Raw genomic sequence first — 19,669 nt, 5'->3', positions numbered from 1 at the left:
CCCTCTCTCTCTTTTGCCCTGGATCTCTCTCTCTCTCTCTCTCTCTCTCTCTCTCTCTCTCTCTCTCTCTCTCTCTCTCTCTCTCTCTCGCACTCTCTATGTGTATTCTGTACATACCAAGCCAAGCCTCACAATGCTGCATTTACTAAAACAAGTGGCTTAGCCATTTGCAGTGATGTCGCTGTTCCCAGACCTCCCTCTCGGTGGTGGAGTCGCTCAGTGAGGCAGTGCAGCACTCAGACGGCTCTGATGGTAGAGCGGGGCAGGTGGACTGAGTGAGAGGAGAAACCAACATCACCTGTTTGGGAAATCTAGAACAACGGAGGACGAAAAAAGAAGGAGGAGCAGAGTCTTTGGAGAGCTGAGGTCTCGCTGTGTCTACCCACCCACTCACCCACCCCACCCTAGTCTCTCTCATATGCACAGACACACTCTCCCCTTGCCTCTCCCTTCTTCCCTCCTTGTTTGTCTCCTCCACTCTCCGATGCTGGTGTGAACAGCAGGACACTCTCGGCTGAGCTGCATGGAGGCACAGGGAGGGGCCGGGAGCCCAGGTAAGAGACATTTTCTATTCTTTCTTTTCTCTGTGCTACTGCTTTTGTCACATTAGCATGGTTGTTGCAGAGTGTCTTTGTCTTTAGAATAACTTGTGCTCTAGATACCCTGCCTGCTGTTAAGTTAGTGTCTTCTTAAAACAGCATGTTTTAATATATAGACACTTTCTCGATGGTGGGACTTAATACTATTGTCAGAGGAGCTGGTTTTAAATCATGTAACTACATTTTTCTGATTGTCTAGGCAAGATTTAGTCACTGATATATGTTAGGTTTAAATATAGCAGTCCACCAGTACTCTGTCTTTGATCATTTCATCTCCTAGGATCCAATTATGGAAGGTTCATTTCTACATTCATCTTCATGTTTAACCTATTATTATCAGTACAGGTCATTTTATATCCACACATTGTAGGTCAACCATGCAAAAGCTGGACTGATGAAATACAAATTGCAGTACAATAGTGGACGCATATGGCCTTTGTGTAAAGGCCATCCAGAGAAGCCTGTGCTGTGTGGTAGCACTGCACAATGCCTCTGTGCCACTATTGCTCTGTAACATCTAATCATTCAAAGTGCTGATAATGTATGTAATCTTTGTTTATATACATTGTAAACTAAGTATTGTAGGTATCAAAGTCTTGAGATATTAGCATTTGCTTTGCTACATTAAAGCTATCTCATAATGTGAGGCAAAGCTGTAGAAGGGTAGTTTATTTTTCAGTATATTAAATTAGCTGCCTCTGAACCTACAATGTGCATTCAACCACTATTACAATGTTGCTTTATTACTCTATTGTACCTTGGGGTCAAACAATGTCTATGCAGTCACTATAAGTTGCCATTTCAGCAGATATAATGGGAGATGTTTTTTTTTCCTGGCATGGCTTTGTTCCACTTATCAGTGTTTACAGACAGTATCTGAGCACTATATGTTCATGCTGACGGCCCACCCATGACAAATTGGGATATTATTTGTTCATTAGGATGAGATTGAATTAGAGTTAACGGCATTAAAATGATGTATCACAGGATAGGGTCACAAAGTGTGACTTCTGGAGAGCAATAGTTATACAAAATTAACATTTGCAGCCCTACTTGGGAGGATTGAAGAATTGAATTGAGAATGAAATATTGATGGAAAAAAAACTGTTTGGAAAATAAATTCTGGAGTCAACATGTTCTTAACTCATTGCCTGTGCACAGCAGTTTGGTTATCTATTTTTACAGAATTGTATATAGAAATGCTCATTGCTGAGTATATTGTACAATTAAAAAACAAACTAGAACTGCAAGCAGTTATGACGGGGTCCAAGCCTCCCCGGCGCCAGTCCTCCATGGCACAAGTCGCCCCTGATGATGCTCAGAGCCCACGAAAGTGGAGCCTGCGAAGGGGAGAACCCAATGCACGACGGCAGTGAGGCAAAAGCCAGGAAATTGTAGTGAAATGCAATAGCAAATTTCACATTCATTGGGTAAAAGGCTAAAACGCTTCTACCTCAATTATAGCGCCCAATAAAGGCCGATCATCACCAAATCAGGTATAGAGCCGCAGAGTGGCATGTCAATAATTTCAAGTTTTGTGATGATAGCATTTACTGCGGCAGAGATATTGCCATTGCAAGTTTCCCATTTAAATGCATTGAGTTATTTGCCAAAACGCATCTACGTTCATTATAGCGCCCCCTAATAGCCGATCCTCACCAAATTTGGTACAGGGGCTCGGAGTGGGATGTCGAACAATAATACCAAGTAATACCTGATACCTATTAATTTGGCTGAGATATGCTAAAGTTTGTGTTTTGTGGCTAGCTACGAAAATTAGTTTGGTTGTAAATTGCACATAGTTTAATGTAGCAAAATTCTTTTGATAACTTTTGGCCAGGTCCATCTGGAGATGCTACGTACCAGGTTTCGTGCAGATCGGTCGCGTGGCCTAGGGGGAGTTCTAAAAAATTGGTTTTGCACATTGCACAATATTGCGAAAAAAATTGTTTGCGGAAATGGCCGTGGCCTATATCATCAGATTCAGCTCGATTCTAGGAACACGGTTTCTAATGTGTATTGTGGGAGTTATAGGCAAAAACACGTTTGACGTCATTATAGTACCACCTAGTGGTCCATATGTATAATTTTTGGCACATAGCTTTGCTACAGCCTCGTGCTTGGACCCCTAATTACTATCAAGATGGACAGCCATCAGCAAGCACAATGACCTAGCGAAAAGGGTGTTGAGAGAGGATGATAATTCCTCCTCCTGCCTGCGCTACAAACGATTGATTTATTGAACTGAGCAACTAAATTTGATTCAACTTTTGGCAAATGTACACTCTCTCTCTCTCTCTCTCTCTCTCCTTTAATCTCCATGTATCTGTCTGTCTAAGATTAGCTGATTCACAGCCAGTCACTGCTGACACCTCAAGATAGGGTCAGCCATTGCCTGAAAAGACCACCTTTCTGATAGCTGACTGTCTTTTACCAGCAGCAACTTATATTCTCGTTATTTGCTCTAGCTTCTTCACAGCCGGTTCGGCAGGTGGCGGCTAGTTCAGGCAATCTGTGTAAACCTGTCCTCCTTTACACACAGATAATCCTCTGACTTTCTTGAAAGCTCTTTTCTTCTGTCACCGATAAAAATCTTGACTGAAAGCCAGACTCGTCTTCTATCAAAATACAAAACACTTGAGAATATATGAGCACACAAACATGTGAGAAGAAAACAGCAGGAAGCAATATAGCCATGCAGGTTTATGTCTTGAATGGTAAGTGTATCTATAGTCTAAAACAGGAGTCATTTCTTTATGTAACATACAGAAAGGTCATGTGTATTCTACAACACAAATAGTTCATTAAAACATGGGAAATGTGTTTTCTTTTGTGAATTCACTAAATTCACTCCAACAGCCCACTACTCTTGATGATGACATTTCCCCAGAAAAATAAACGGATTTTAGGATTAATGGATAAGATTAGAGTTTGGATAGAGGGATGGATGATAAACTGCCTTAAAACAATGGTAAAAAGTCCTGCATTATTTCTGCAATGAGTGTTTGCTGAAGAAGGTGATGAAAATGGAAACCCAAGCTGCTGGTTGATAGTCTAAATATTGAACAAACATTTCATTATAACAGCAGAGGTAACTTTATAGTTAGTTCCATTTCTGTGGCTCCTCGCTGGGGAAATCAATCAATAGCCAGCAATGAACACTGTGCTTCTCAGGGTGAAAGCGGAATCCCACATGTTCTGGCTTGGCCTCAACTGTAACAACGCTTTTAATCTGATATGAGAAAGTCAACTGTCTTGGAGCATACTGCAAGTAGAAATAACATTGCAGCCATCTGGTGATGTCCATCAGGAATCTGCTATACTCCCACACCTCTTTCCATCAGCTCTGCCATCATTTTTGCTAAATGTCGCTACATATACACAGATGGGTCTTTTTTCTGTTATGATTTCCTTTTAAATATATTTTTTCAAACATGTAGTACTCATTCACTTTGTTAATAAATTTTATCCAACATGCTTTATTTGTTACCATCACTTCAGCCTCCTGCAATTTGGAAATTAACATAGTTTACCTCACTCAGCCTCATCACATACCTCACTATGTTTCAGCTGTGTCAAACAGACAAACAGAGTCTGTGCATACTTGAAGGGATGCTATTTTAAGAAGCCTCTATTTTCAGACTTAATAGTCTGTGTTCTGTTTTCTTCTATTTTGAATGTATTGTAGAGCATGGCCAAGCTCTCAGAATGCATTTTCTTTATAGACATAAAATGACATAATGTAACAACTGTTGAATTAGCTGTCTGCCCACAACCAAGTAAACCAATCTCCTTCTAAGTAATCACACGTCTATGAAACATTTAACACTGTGTATACACATATGCACATAGATGCAAACAGAAATTGATACAGGATTGACAAAAGGCAGAGTGTGTAGACTTACTGTTTGAATGTTGTAAAGAATATATTAAGAGGAAAACAAACATTTGGATACTCAAGCATTACAATGGGCAGGTGATTAATGTTAGGTTTGGATTTGGTAATTGAGTGGGAAAACATAACATTGGTTACATACGGAGGATAATCACCAAACACGACTGACAGACACTGGAACCAACATTGACCTCTTTCAGTACTTCAGGATCTCTTGAGTAATTTCTTCCCCTTCATTACCCCGATATGTGTCTTTGTAGATTGTATTGTAATGTCTTGCTGCTTTAAATTGTTCTGGTTTAGATCTAGACCTGAGCACTACAGTTCAAGTAAGGAGAGCAAATAATCCAGCATCTCTGTAATCCTTTATTAAAAATCTAAAAACGTATGATCAATATCTCCACCTTTAATTCTCTTTGCTCCCTCTCACTATCTGTTAATGTGTCTATGTGTGCTGACAGAGCCCAATAAAGACATCCAGAAGCTGCTGAAGCCCTCCAGCTCAGGTGACCTATCCAGGGAGTGTTTTCACCACCCAGCAGGGGAGGAGGAGGAGGGCGGCCTGTCAGGGCATACTGCTAGCCTGCTGCACATCACAGAGAAGAGACGTGAGTACCAGGCGAAGAGGGTAAAGAGAAGGCGATATTAAGAATGTGAAACATTGATGAATATTCATTGTGGTAAAGAGGCATTACAGGCTAATTATGGCTGGAAAAGGCTTTGAGCAAGATACCTGATCAATAGCAAATGCCTCCAACAAAGAAAGAGAAGTTGTGAGAAATGTTGAATAAGGAGGGCAGAGGATATCTTGCTTCTGTTAAAGCAACACTAGGTAACTTTTCCCACTTCGGTCCCCCTACAGGTTGGAAGCGGAATTGTCCATTACATTACATTATGCAAGTTTGCCAGATCGGGTAGCCTAGCGGATCTGTAGTTTGAATGAACTGGACAATGTAATGCAATGGACAATTCCGCTTCCAACCTGTAGGGGGACCGAAGACGGAAAAGTTACCTAGTGTTGCTTTAAAGAGCGTCTTATCCGTGACAGTCACTACTGGATCGATCTACAGTAAAATAATGAATCTCACATACACCATTTCATGCATATAATTCTGGACTATCTACATCCTCATAGAGTAGAGTCCAGGTTGATCTTCTCTGAGCTTTAAACACACTGATTGATCGCTGCCTATTTTAGGTTTTCTGGTCCCACATTCTCAAAAACCACTGCAGCTTGGTTGAAAGGACTCATTGTGCATCAGTCCCATACAGAGGCTGCCCTGTACGTGCCAGACTCAGAGCCCAAAGCACAGACACAGATACTGGGGCTACACGAGTGACAAGGCAACCTTTATCTGCTTCACTAACCAAACACTTTTTCAGAGAGACAACTTTATTCAGGGGCCAGTGTCTCAATGATTTAACGTGACACACTAACTAGCCGTGCCACCTGGCAGGTCAGTTAATAGTATGTGGCTATTAAGCAAAGAGAAGGAAAGGAAATTGAGAGATTAGGAATCAAATAAAACAATTTACCTGCTCTTTAAATTTTATGGAGATTATTCATTAAGGCTTTTGTCCACAGAGCCACATTGCATTTTCATTTGTCACTTCCTAGTGTTGCACTTGTATCTCCAAAAAGGGGGACCAAAGTTGAGTCCTATTTATTGTATATATGCCACAAACCAACTGACAACTAAATTACACAAAAAAAACATGCAGGTACAGTACATACATTTCCTTTTGTTATTGTGATTGGGTGGATGGAATTGATTATTAAAAATGCATGGGGACTGCAGCTGTTCAGTAGCTTTAGAGCAAAAAAGTCTTCATCTGTTTGAATTAATCTTTAATAGCAGAAACCAGAAGTTAAAGGGAAGAACAGAGAAATGTGGTATTCAAAATGCTTATTTCACAGCTTACATAAAAACACGTCGCAAAGCTCTGTTCCAGAGTAAAGCATGCTTTGTTCATCAAACATTTTCACCTGACTTTTTTTCATCAGGGTGATGAATAAAGAATTACATACTGGAGTTTTGCAACATGTTTTAATTTTGATGGACTTAGAAATCACAGCATGAATAGTAAGCTGTCAGTTGTTGGAAAAGTATGTATCTGAATACTAAAAAAAATAATACTTGCAACAGAACATGTTGTTTAGATAACACATTCTTTGGCATTGCTTGTTTAATATACTATCTCAGTACCTTAGCCTTTAATCAATCATCTTTACTCCCGGTCATCATTACAAGCTGCTCAGGCTTGACTGATGACTTCAGAGCCCTGATGAGCCATTAGAGAGGGGAAGGGGATTACACAGATCCAGCAAGCAAGGCACATCCCCTCTGCTCCCTTATCCTGTTCTCAAATGTAAACTCCTCCCTCTAACCCATCCTCCCTATTCTTTGTTCCATCAGTTGAATCTATCTGTGCCTTTCTACATGCAGAAAAATCAAAATGAAAGTAAAATATTTTGTAAAACATCAAATTGCATGCAAACAATTATTTGTCTCACTGAATTAAAGGAAACATCATTTTACTTTTCACACACGCATTAACTACAAAGACATGGATATTAAGTGTGAGATTAAGGGCATGCGGAAAAAAATATGCCAAGGAGAAGTTGAAACAGATCAGAAAACACAAATTTGACTTTACAGGCCACCAGGCTGTATGCTTGCTGTGAGAAGAAGAGGCAGTGGTCTTTTAAATATTTTTGTCTCAGTGTGAATTCTCTATTGTCAGTCATCCACACTGGTGTCTCAAAGCTCCTCTGAATGGCTTTTGAGATGGAGGCAGTTGTTTTCAGTGTGTCTGCCTGGGAGAGAAATCGTACTGATCAATTATTCAAGGAGAAAGGGTGTGGGAGAGGAAAAAAGAGATGGGGAAGAGGTGGTTAAAAACAAGTGCAGCAGAAAGGGAATAACCTTGTAGCCAATTGAAAATAATGGCAGAAAATAAGGCAGTTAGTGTTTTGCTTTACATAATGCCTTCCTTCCTCTTCATCTATTTTCTCTCTTTTCCCTTCCCCTCTTATTTTGTAACATTTCCTTCTTACCTATACTTCATCGCTCCCTCTTCTCGCATCATCCTGTCTCTCCCTCATTTCTCTTTATCTCCTCCTCCACAAATTCCAACCTCCATGATTCACTGCTTCTAGTTTTTTCACTTTTCCTGAAAAGGGGGTGAAAATAGATATGCTGCTGAAATAGAAGTTAGAAATTTGCATTGTCAGGATGGCACAACAGGCTAAGAAGCTTCAAATCATTTTATATTTAAGAGGTAACCTGTAAGCATACAAGAAACCATGGTGCTAAAAACAACATGTGTATGTGGTCTCTTTTGTCAGTGGTTAAAACCTTCTATGATCTAAACAGGAATGGGTATTATAGCATGAATGATCACATTAAACCAAAAAGGATTATTACTAATTTGATTTTAATTTGTCCTCAGATATCCAACAAAGTGTGGGGTTGTTTTTTTTTTTTTGGGGGGGAGAGGGGAATGACATGCAGCAAATGGCCACAGGTTGAGTCAAACGTGCGGCCACTGCGTTGAGGAGTAAACCTCTGTATATGGGCGCACGCTCTACCAGGTGAGCTACCCAGGCTCCCTGGGGTTGGGTTTTAATGTACGATTTAATGGGTGTGAATATATGTGAATATGTTTAATTGTATCCAATTTATAACAGAATAGAGCCCTGGGGGATCCCACAGGTGATTACTGCAAAGAAGGATGAGAAATTATTTGTTTTAAGGGAATATGTTTTACTTGGAGTTAAAAATCTGAGCTGACAGTTGTCAATTTAGGTAAGTTATTAATTGTATTGAAGGTTTAAAGTCTATAAGGATTCAAATAGCACTATCACCTCTATTCCTGTCTTTCTTGCATCTCCTTTCTTAGTCTCTTGTCTTTATTGTCATTCTCTTTTCCCCATTTCTCTCTTTTTGTGGACATTACGATTTCTACTGATTTATGTGTCTCCTGGCATTTCTAGTATTGAGTGAATATATCTGAAACATGGACAAAGTCACCAGCCACTGCTTCAGCATGATGATCGGTCTTCTTTAAATCAATATGTGCTCTATCAGAAGGCCGATACAGGAAATTAGATGTAACAGCAGACAAAGAGCAGCAGGAGAGTGGGCTTTGTCTCTTCAAGCTGAAGCATTGACTTAAACAGCCTGCAAAACAGCAGCCCAACAACATGGGATAATAACAGCTTTCAACCTGTCACGTAACCCATTGTTTTCTCCACAAAGTCACGCCCACAAACAACCAGTGAACTCATTCAGACTTGATGTTGCATGGCAGACAGGCATCCACTGATTCATAAGGAAATACAAACACACCTCCGTTTGCCTCAGTGCAGTCCCTAAACATCTTTCTTACTATCATGGTGGATTAGTTCAGCTCTATTACATAGAATCGGTTCCTTGACTTGAGCAGATGGTCTTGGACCTTTGCTAGGAATTATGCATCTATTACAGTCTTTGAATAAATTTCACTTTACATACATTACATTAAAATTTCAGCTTTGGAAGCAGACTGATTGGAATGCTGAGCATGCCACATTGACGCACACCACGTGTGAATTTGACCCTGTTGTGTGCAGCATTAGTAGTCTTGCATTGCCAGACCTATCTCCACAGCGCTGTGGAGTGACTCCTTCCTGCCGAGGAATCTTGTGCAGAAATGAACAGGTGCAACACACCCAGGGGAAAGATGCAGGAGACCACAGTGTGTTAAAAGAACTGGCTATTTTCATCTCGTCTTACTTTAGCTCTTGTTTCAATTCTTCAGTGACTGCCTGTGTTAACACTCAGGTGTCATGCTGCTGAAACAGAGACACTCATTGACTACACTGACGAACTCTGAGGCAGATTCAATATTCAAATTTACTGTGTGAAATATTTTTCCGAAATAGAGAGCAAGAGATGTACAGATAAAAGTTAAAGCGTAAAAAAGTCTTTGTTGAAATTGATTTTACAATAGTGCTGCAAGAGCCAGCTATTGATCTGATTATGCGTACAATGAAGAGCCAAGAGCATTACATGAAGAGCTGAGGAGCTCTGTGTTGAGAATAAATGCAGTTTATCACAATTTCTTTTTAAAGAGCTGCATTTCTTCTGCACTGTCAGCAAGAAACAAGTGCATCATTTTAATCTCTCAATCTCCTTTCAGACTAAAAGTATGCTGTTTTCTCTGTCTGCCTCAGAACCACTGAGTAGTGTGTCATCTTTGGAGGTGCACTTTGACCTCCTGGATCTGACTGAGCTGACTGACATGTCTGACCAGGAACTGGCTGAAGTCTTTGCTGACTCTGATGAGGAGAACCACGAGTCACCAGAAGGTAAGGCCTGCTAAAAATAAACATGTTTCTTCCGATCCGCACAAGGAAGCACAAAATCTTTCCAATGTTTTATTTATGACCTGTGAGCCTCATCCGGACGGTGAACTCTCTCCTCCGACTCTCCTGCCTCTCGGCATTCACACAGGATTTCATGCCACCTCAAGATTTAATGGTCCATCGACACAGTTTAGACAATGTCTTTATAATATTATGTATTCTGTGCATGGACTGTTCCAGTTTAAAACATCACATTTTTCTTGATAAAAATGTCAGACTTTCAATTGTAATACCGTCATCGACTAGGGGTGTAACCAATTCTCGTTCTTTGGCTGAGAATACGTAATAGGTTCAAAACAGATATTTATCATTCTGGTGACAGTGACTTAAAAGAGAATCTAATGGTGGACTTCACTGTTTGATCCACTGAAACACAGTGAACATATTTGGGATTTTCAGACAAACCATTATCTAAAACTTTGTCATACTCTTTCTACATGCTTCTATTGCTTTTTTTTCTCTTATGGTACTTATTATAGCATCTCCTCCTTTAACAAAAACAGCGTTATCTCCCTTCCGTCTCTTTTCTGTTTATTACTAATGTTCCATATCATGGCACAGCTTGTTAAGTGTGCGTTATGGTCCCAGTGAGCCATCTGGCTATATGCTGCTGTCTGCAGCTCCACAGGCAGTTATTTAAATTAAAGTGCAAAGGCTCGTCTCATGTGCAAGAAAGACCCATGTTCTTTGTCTTTTAGTCAAACCTTGTGGATTGTCAAGTGTAGAGAACTCTGTGTTCAAGTATTCCAGTGTATTATGTACTCTGAGAGGATCCTTAATCAAGGTGCACACAGTTTATTTCTCACTGCTGCTAGTGCTAGATTTGGTGTTGTCCAGATCATCACCATCATGGAGTTACTATACCAACCAAGCTACACTTGATCATAACAACAGGTTTACTTAAACCTGCAATAAAATATTTGTTTGCCCACTCAGGGGCAGCGGAAACAAGTTGTGGACACAACATTGACGTATTAACACCTTAAGTTGATATGAACTTGTTAGCAAACAGTTTCCTAGTAACACATCCAGCGGAGCAACATTATAATTCATTTAGAGTTGTGTTTCTGGCCATCTGATGAATGTCTGATTGAGATATCTGGCTCTTTAGCTGCTAAATGCTCCACTATGTTCACCAGCTAGTCGCTAACTGTGTCTGTCTGGTGTTTGGTGCTGAGCACATAGCGTATAGTGTGGCTTAGTAGCACTGTAGTCTGTTAACTTTAAGATTTGAATGTTTTGGCCCTATTTGTAACAAGAGTTTTTCTTCCAAATATGGTATGCTCATGAATATTTTGATGAGCTGCGCGCTGATTGGTTGAGCGAATCCCCATACACACACATTAGAGACGCGCGCTGATTGGTTGAGCGAATCCCCATACACACACATTAGAGACGCACGCTGATTGGTTGAGCGAATCCCCATACACACACATTAGAGACGCGCGCTGATTGGTTGAGCGAATCCCCATACACACACATTAGAGACGCGACAGAATCTCATATTCCAGACACTGCAATGTTTCATTACCAAATTCACTTCTGATACTTTTTTATGTGATAAATAAATAAATCAACTATATAAAGCTGAAATATGGGCCGCTTTACGAAAATTGATGGCTAATTGCAAATTTGGTAAGACGTGTCGGACTTTAGGAGCTCCACACAGTCTGACGAGAAAGCGGCAGCCTGCTGGGCTCCATACCCAGGGCAAAGTCCCCCTTTGTGGATTACTGCACTACCGGGGCTCCGCAGCCGGCTGCCGGCATAATATATTTACAGTTTGAATTTTGTCATGGCACTTATATCACAGCTACCCCAAGGTCTTACAAAGCTAACAAAAGCTAACAGTCCAATTTGAATTTAAAGCATTTTTATGAACGTGAGGGGTCTTGTTAGGAGGAGCAGCTAGCTAGCTATGTGTCCCATTAGCTAAATACAATAGGAAACGATTGCGGCTAGCTAGCTACACTTTCGGCATAACTATAGTATATTTACAGTTTGAATTTTGTCACGGCATGTATATTACAGGTTCCCCAAGGTCTTACAAAACTTAGCTAACACTTCAATTTAATGCATTTTTGTGAATTTCAGAGGTCTCGTTAGGGGGAGGCTAGCTAGCTCTCATTGATGGACTCCAGCTCCACGGGCTCTACCAATGAGACTTGCGGACAAGAGGCGTTTATTTCCCCAATTGTTTGTTTAAATAACTCAACACACATATTCATTATAAGATTAACTGGAACCTGCGTTAAGAGATTGCGGGCGTAACAAGCTTGCTGACCACGCTCTCAGTCACACAGCGGCCATTTAGCAGGAAGAGGGGAGGGAGAACAGCGAGCTGCAGGCCCTGGAGCTCTGTCAGGGCAGCGGCTTTTGGTAATCCAGTCAATCCAGAAAGAGTGAGTTTGCGCGGGTATGGAGTGCCGTGGGCTGCCGGCCGTGACGGAGCTCAATCGAGATTACAGCAGGCCGGGGTCTGTGAAGTAGGACAGGCAGGGCGGCGATGTAGCAACCCAGGCAGCACCGAACTCCGACACACAGTCGGACAAAATTTACAATTAGCCATACATTTTCGTAAAACGGCCCATATTTGAGCTTTATATAGTTGATTTCTCGCATAAAAAAGTTTCAGAAGTGAATTTTGTAATGGAATAGCAGAGATCTGCACGACCTACACTACCGGTCAAAAGTTTGGGGTCACTTGGAAATTTCCATTCCACTCCATTCCAGACACAATACTTGCTGAGATCAGTTGTATTGTTTTTTTTAACCAGGGCAGCAGTTTTCAGATTACATTATTTGCTTACATAATTGCAAAAGGGTTCTCGACTGTTGTAGAAAGAAGTGGCTGAAGAAACACTTGAAATTCATGCTTTTTGGTCTAAACGTCATACCCAAATTAAAAGTGGTACAGCTCCCATATACTTTGACACTCAGGGGTGTGCCTGATATCATTGGAAAGGTGATTGATGTGGGTTTGTTTGTGTATTTGAGAAGTGTTGTATTTTGTAGTTTTTTGGCTTTTTTATTTGCACTTTTCAAATAGAAATAAAAAAACGCACAGACATATTTGTAGAAAAGAATTCATATAAAATCCATTTTTGAGTCTTTTAGCTTCTGAATTTTTTTCTGTAGTAAGCTGAGACGTGGCTAATGCTGTGTTGTCTGTCACCTGTCAGATGTGTTTACAGCAGTGTATTTTAGTAATTTTACAGATTTATATCTTGGACAGAAATAAAAAATCTCCATTCTAGCCTCTGTAACTCTGTGTCAGTAAGGCCTAGAATCACCCCGACACAACTTGAGTGTTTCCTTTCCAATGATATCAGGCACACCCCTAAGTGTCAAAGTATATGGGAGCTGTACCACTTTTAATTTGTGTATGACGTTTAGACCAAAAAGCATGGAATTTCAAGCATTTCTTCAGCCACTTCTGTCTACAACAGTCGAGAACCATTTTGCAATTATGTAAGCACATAATGTAATCTGAAAACTGCTGCCCTGATTAAAAAAAACAATGCAACTGATCTCTGCTGGTATTCTGTCTGGAATGGAAATTTCTAAGTGACCCCAAACTTTTGACCGGTAGTGTAGATTCAGAAGACTACCTGATCTCAGGTCAGTTGTGTAGCCTACAGTATGTAAATGTTGGGGCGTGACAAAGAGAGAGACTAGAGCCAAATGAGGAGGAGCCACCGAGTTGAAGTCAACTAGGCGGCTTGTTGAGATTTGCCCGTTTTCAGAGGCAGTTTCAAATTGTGAGATTTGCAGAGGAAAGAGGTGTCATTGGGATTTTGAGGTTCTATGTATGTCCTATTTACCCACCAAACTGTCATTTTTCAACTGACAAGGTAAAATCAGTTTGCATTCTATCACCCCTTTAAAGGTCCAGTGTGTAACGTGTTTAGTTATTCATTATCAAAATCTGTGTTGCCCGTTCACAAACTTGTCCTTTTTCATGAATATTTACCACCACCATCAATTCCAAATATTCCTTTTGGCTTGAAATTTTACATTTGCATCCGCATGAACTGGGGTAGACGCTCCATATTTATGCGCCATCTTGAAATACATTTGCCGGTAAGGGACATACAGGACATACTGCTCTGCCTTTTGCGTTTTTGCTGTCACACGATGAACTCACAGGTGCTGCTAATGCTGCTAATGGGTATCGTAGCTTCCTGGCCCCGGCAAGTTTGAAGAAGGAAACATGGAGGACCACACGTATTCAAAATCCAAATTTCAGGAACAGTTTTCTTCGCCCAGAAAAAGAAAAAGGATATCGAAAAGAGCAAGAGACCGGCTTTTTGAAGCGTGAAGGCTTCCGTAGCTGTAATACATACTTTGAACTGCGTGGTGCGAGAGAGTTGATTGCGATATATATGATCTCAACGCTAGATGGGAGAAATTCCTACACATTGGACCTTTAAATGAAACACTTGCAGGCAAGTTGCTAGTCTGGGTTGCACGGTCAAAGAATAATAACATATAATCACTTCTTATCAGTTTCATCATCTGGTTGTTAAACACATAAAATAACTATACTACTTTAAAAAGTGAAATCAGGGGATTTATATTATTATTTTACTTATATAAAATGGGGGGAACCAATTAATCCAACAATAATTAGATTCTTTTAGATTTGATGCATCATTAGATATCACATTATGCCATGATTTGAATCACTTCAGTTCAGTTTGATTAATGATGATAGCTCCAAAATGTTTTAAAGTTTCTTAAATGCAAATTCATGTACACCATTGACAAATCTTGAATTTGACTGGCATAATTTACGCCTCAAACAACAACAAGTTGGTAAATTATTACAGTATGTGACATAAATATTTACCTCCTTACACTTGGAACCCATGTTCCCACAGCCAAGCAGACTAAACACGTTTTTAGCTTGTCCACTCTTCTCAGCTGTCCTCTCCAACACCATCACATCAAGTTCCCTCAGCCTATTGTAAGTCACAGGCCACAGCTGTTTTTCAGTAGCCAGCTGCAGGAGATGCAACAGCCAAGAGGCTTTCAATCCAAAGCCTCACATCCACTTCTCTGCTTTCTGTTCATCAAGATGTCAGCTGACACATACAGCTGTATTTCACTGTCATGATGTTAAATGATTTTTTTTACACAGCCTCAGACCTGTGAGAAAAACTATATCAATAATGATTAAATATTTGCACTCTCAGAATGACATATTCAGATGAAGGATTGAGGTTGTCTGTATGTATTGTTGATAAATGCAGTGTGTGTCATTCACTCTTGTATTTTTACTGGCATAAACTGTGCATAAAAATAGATCAGCCTCAACATCAGAGAATGTGGCAAAATTTTGTGCAGTGCCTTTCTTTGAGTTGCTTCCAGAAATCTCTCATTTCTACCTGTGAGCTGTTTTGTCTCACACTCATCATAGACACAATCATCCCCTCCTTCACCCTCTGTCCCTTAGATTGTCTTTATTCTTCATTCCCAATCTCTGTCTCTATATCTGCCTCAGATACGGCTTGTACAGAGGAAGGATACCGTCCCAGACAGATGCAGCCACCAACATTGCTGTAGAGAGTCTGCGGACAAATACGGTAGAGCAACAGGTGTTTTGCATATAGGGCTACACAAGATGTACAAAGAATCATATGATCATAAAGACATGAAACACAGCTGTTCTATAATGGTCTCTGGTATTAAGCAGTTGCAATTGCATGAGAGTTTTGGTGTTGTAATTTTGGATGGAAGTGTCCATCAAACAACATCTGATATATTGTGCAGGAGATACAATAAGATGCTAATGCTTGTCATACAGAGTCATTACACTGTCACATTTTGTCATTTGAAACTTAATGCATTGCCATTATAACAAATCACTTTTCAGTGTGATTATTAAAAAACTGCTAAACCATATATTTCACACATGAACAAAGATATTCTATTGTCCTATTCAGAAGTTGTGCTGTGCAGACAATGACGGTGTGTGTGTTTAAGAGAAATGATTCATGCAAACAGCAAATTATTGCACAAATCTCAGCTATGAGGACCAGCTGTTCTGTTTTATCTGGATTCCCTTAAACCTCCTTCATTATTCAGCCCTTCATGCAAGGCAATTTTTGAGTTTTAGTACATTGGTTTATTTGCCCACAAAGTCATCAGTGAGTTCAGGGTGGGAGAGAAAGAGAAGGTGTTTGAATTAATTAGTTTGTGTCAAAGGTTGCATTGCAATTGTGGTAGTATTGAGCTGTGCTGTGTGAGCATTATTCTGTATGGGGAACTGCTGAGTGTGTGCCATTGCGTTGAGGGCATGTAGTTGAGGGAGAGGTTAAAGGGAGTTCATCCTAAATGTAGGTTCTTCTTGAATAATTCAATTTTCCCTGCTGGAAACAAGGCCTTGTCCTTTAAAGCCATTTAAACCGTAATCATAATCTGAGTCACCACACAACCACATTATTTATAGATGCTTGTGACTTGTTTGTTTTGTGTACTCTGCTGTCTGTCTTCCATTTCGCCATTGTCCATTCCCATGTTAATTTCTTTTACTTTTAGCTATTTGGCATCTTAAAGCCTGATTCAGATTGCATGTTTCATGGGCAATTCAACCACAATTAGTGAACTTGATCAGTTGTACTTAATAGCCAAGTAGCGGAAAACATACAGCACTTAGTGCTTCATCAAGCGTCTCTCAAGCAGATCCAAAGGCACATACAAAAGGTTGACTTTGTCCAGTGGGTCTGCTCTTTGTTTTATATTTTATATTTTTTTGACGAACCATAGCGTTTACCCACGTCCCTGAAAAACTATCACAGGCATAGCTTTAGCCTCCTATGCTTTGTCGTTGGAGCAGTAACAGGGTTTTAACTGATGACATTGCAGACTATAACCTATTGTGTTACGTTCTGTCTGGTTGATTTTTTTCATGTCCAAATAATGAGAGTTGTGTTTTAGAATGGGTATTTGTTTTAAGAATTTGGCCAAAGATATGTAGACAAGTAGTGATGCAGAGAGATGAAGTGATGCAGAAAATAGGAAAAAAAACAGAAATTCATTGTCCATTCATAGTAGACAGCTCCTTTCAATGTAAAAGTTCAGATTCCAGCTGAACTCATTGCCTTTGGGGCCGCTTTAGTTTTTTTTAAAGACATTACAGATTGTTATCTTTAAAAAATAGTTCTATACTGCCTCAGTTCACAAACACTGATTGGCCTGTGCTAGAGTTATTATGAAATAAAACAAGTGTTGTTTCCCTTTAAATGGGTTTAATGAGAAGGGCATTGTGACATTTACATATGTGCATGATGTTTTTCCTGTGCCTTGACAGGTTTTCTGTAGGAGAGTCTAGTGTCTCAGAACAGAAGCGTTAAGTCATGCGGCAACATGCTGCTGAAGAATCAAATGGCTTCTAGTCAGCAGCACATAAGGAATACAGTGCAGTACCTCAAAGCTCAGGGTACTCTGTGTATGTGACTGTAAGAGAGCGAGACAGAGAAAAAGGGAACAGCTATGTGTTGTGGGGAGGTATGTAATTACTTTTCCTCTCATGTGTGCAAACATTCCTCTGTGCTTGTACTGTGTGTTCTGAATTCATGTTTATCAGTCGTTTAATTAGATGACAGGGCCATAACAGGCCAACAGAAATCTGAATGCACACAAACACAACAAGCAGTCAATGAGCAGGTGTTCTTGGCACTTGCTGCAGCAGACTCCTTCATGCTGCTGAGGAGGTTGTTGTCCTTCATTAAAATCCAGTAGAGACGCCATCACTCTTCTGAGATCAATATGTCTTTTCTACCACCCCCTTTCTCTTCGTCTCCGATGTGTGTGAGGATATGGATGTGGCGTTGGTAAGAAATATATGCCAGGTACTGAGTATGACCTTCACTTAAGAGACCCAACATTAGACTGGGAAGTGATTTTTCTAGCTCTCGTATCAGTCTTTCCCTCTGTTGCCTTTTTGTCCTCCTGGTAGGTTGGATATCGGCACCAAGTGGTGTAAAGCCGCATGACCACAAGGCTAATATAAAATATGTCTAATATACAAACAGTTGGTATAAGATGGCTTATACAAAGAGAAAGCAGCTTTTTGTGTGATGAATACTTTTGTGGATCGTTTTAAAAATGTAATGAGGGTGATCCCAGTAATCTTGAATAAACAACATTCTGTGGCCTGTCTAGAAATGGTTGTTATGCATATGTGTGTGTGTGTGTGTGTGTGTGTGTGTGTGTGTGTGTGTGTGTGTGTGTGTGTGTGTGTGTGTGTGTGCAGACATGCTATATAGACTAAAGGCTTTTAATGGCTAGAAGAAAAGCAAGCAGGAGCTGTATCTTACAAGACCCCTAGTTATAAATATTCTTTTAGCAGGTGTTGATCTGTGTATACTAACAAATAAGGAACTGTATTTTAAAGCTATTTTAAAGTTTTGTGAAACATAACGGGTGTGCAAAGTGATTTCCTTGTGTCTGTTTACATCTTTCTATCTGCCAAGACTCTGGATTCCTGTTGATAACAAGTTTGGATTGTGTGTTTGGATCCCAGGTTCCCACCAGCCTGTGCTGCCCAGAGGTGGATACATGCGCTCCCCCTCGTGGACACGCTGCAGAAAAGTTGAGCCCCCACGTGAAAGAAAGCACCACAGCGACTCGGACACTGCAGAGCCCTTAATGAAGCTGGAGAGGCCAAAGCAGCCGTGATTCTGATGTGAAAGAGCCCGAACGCAGAGAGAAAAAACCCAGAGCCAGAGCGGGAACACAAAGCGGACCAAAAGGCCCCCATCTGCCATTGCGCACTCACATAACGTTTCATGGTGCTGAGTAAACAAGTTCAGGTTGAGCTCTGGACAACGTGCTATATACTCTTACTAAAGATGTTGAGATGTGCAATACACACATTCTCTCCTCCTCTCTCCCTCTCTTTCTCTCTCTCTCTCTGACACACACGTGTACATGAAAGGGGTTCTTAATGCACTCTGGACTGCCAGATGATTTTAAGCTTTGTTTTTGAATGACAGACAGGGTATGAGGTCAGCAGAATAACAGCACCTCCATCCTTACAGCCTCTCAGGATGGGTAATGTCCTGAATGGTGAGATTGGTTCCTAAATTGTGTCGGCCAGACCTTCCATGTGAAGTTTAGACACTGGGATTCACATTGAATTGCCAGGATATGATTGGAAACTTAAATCAATAAAGCTGTTCAAAATAAAATATCTTGTGAGGCTATTACTTAATGTGTTGACTTGAAAATGTGACAGGGTTTTTTTGTTGCCTGCAATAAAGGTAACTTGATCAGTGGAAGTGGATGTCAGTGAGGCCACGCTCTTTATATCCACCACACTTTCTCCATTTTAATGAAATATGTGTGTTGTTATTAAAATTGCCTAAATGAAATGTTTTGCACTTCTCTCACTGAATTGTATTGACCGTGCCCTCCAGAATTATTGGCATTTGGTGCAAATGACACAAAAGATAAACAGACCAAGTAGCAAACTATATGCAAAATACTTTTCCATAATCAAGTACTTTCTTTTCAAAATTTGTTTAGAGAAATGTTTTCTAGTTTCTTTATCATTTAAAAAAAGATTGCTGACAGAATTGCTGCTGCTTAGGTAATTAGAGTCGGTAGATGCATTAACTTGATGGGTGATAATTAAGGGAGAATTGTATCATTGTCAGGCAGACTTCCATGAGCTTTGCATGAATGCCAAAAACACAACAAAGTGCCAACAATTTTGTAATCATCTTTTAAAAGAAGAATTAAACTCATGATGCAATA

At 40.2% G+C, this 19,669-nt stretch overlaps 1 protein-coding gene across 2 annotated transcripts; it reads left to right on the top strand.

Annotated features, from left to right (window-relative positions):
- The first annotated feature begins 98 nt into the window (after positions 1-98).
- Positions 99-19,669, top strand: dbndd1 (dysbindin domain containing 1). 2 transcript variants are annotated; one of them, XM_028575849.1, is made up of 4 exons: positions 99-554; positions 4,956-5,102; positions 9,713-9,843; positions 18,435-19,669. In XM_028575849.1, the coding sequence occupies exons 1-4, from the start codon at positions 524-526 to the stop codon at positions 18,558-18,560; spliced, it is 435 nt and encodes a 144-aa protein (XP_028431650.1). In that variant the 5' UTR covers positions 99-523; the 3' UTR covers positions 18,561-19,669. The 2 variants fall into 2 exon arrangements, with proteins under 2 accessions (XP_028431650.1, XP_028431641.1); XM_028575840.1 differs by having other exon boundaries at positions 101-554; positions 9,713-9,847.

Source organism: Perca flavescens, chromosome 1, assembly GCF_004354835.1.
Source record: "Perca flavescens isolate YP-PL-M2 chromosome 1, PFLA_1.0, whole genome shotgun sequence".
Classification (NCBI taxonomy): Eukaryota; Metazoa; Chordata; class Actinopteri; order Perciformes; family Percidae; genus Perca; species Perca flavescens.
Note: the sequence above shows the minus strand (reverse complement) of the source record. Positions and strands in the feature narration are given on the sequence as shown.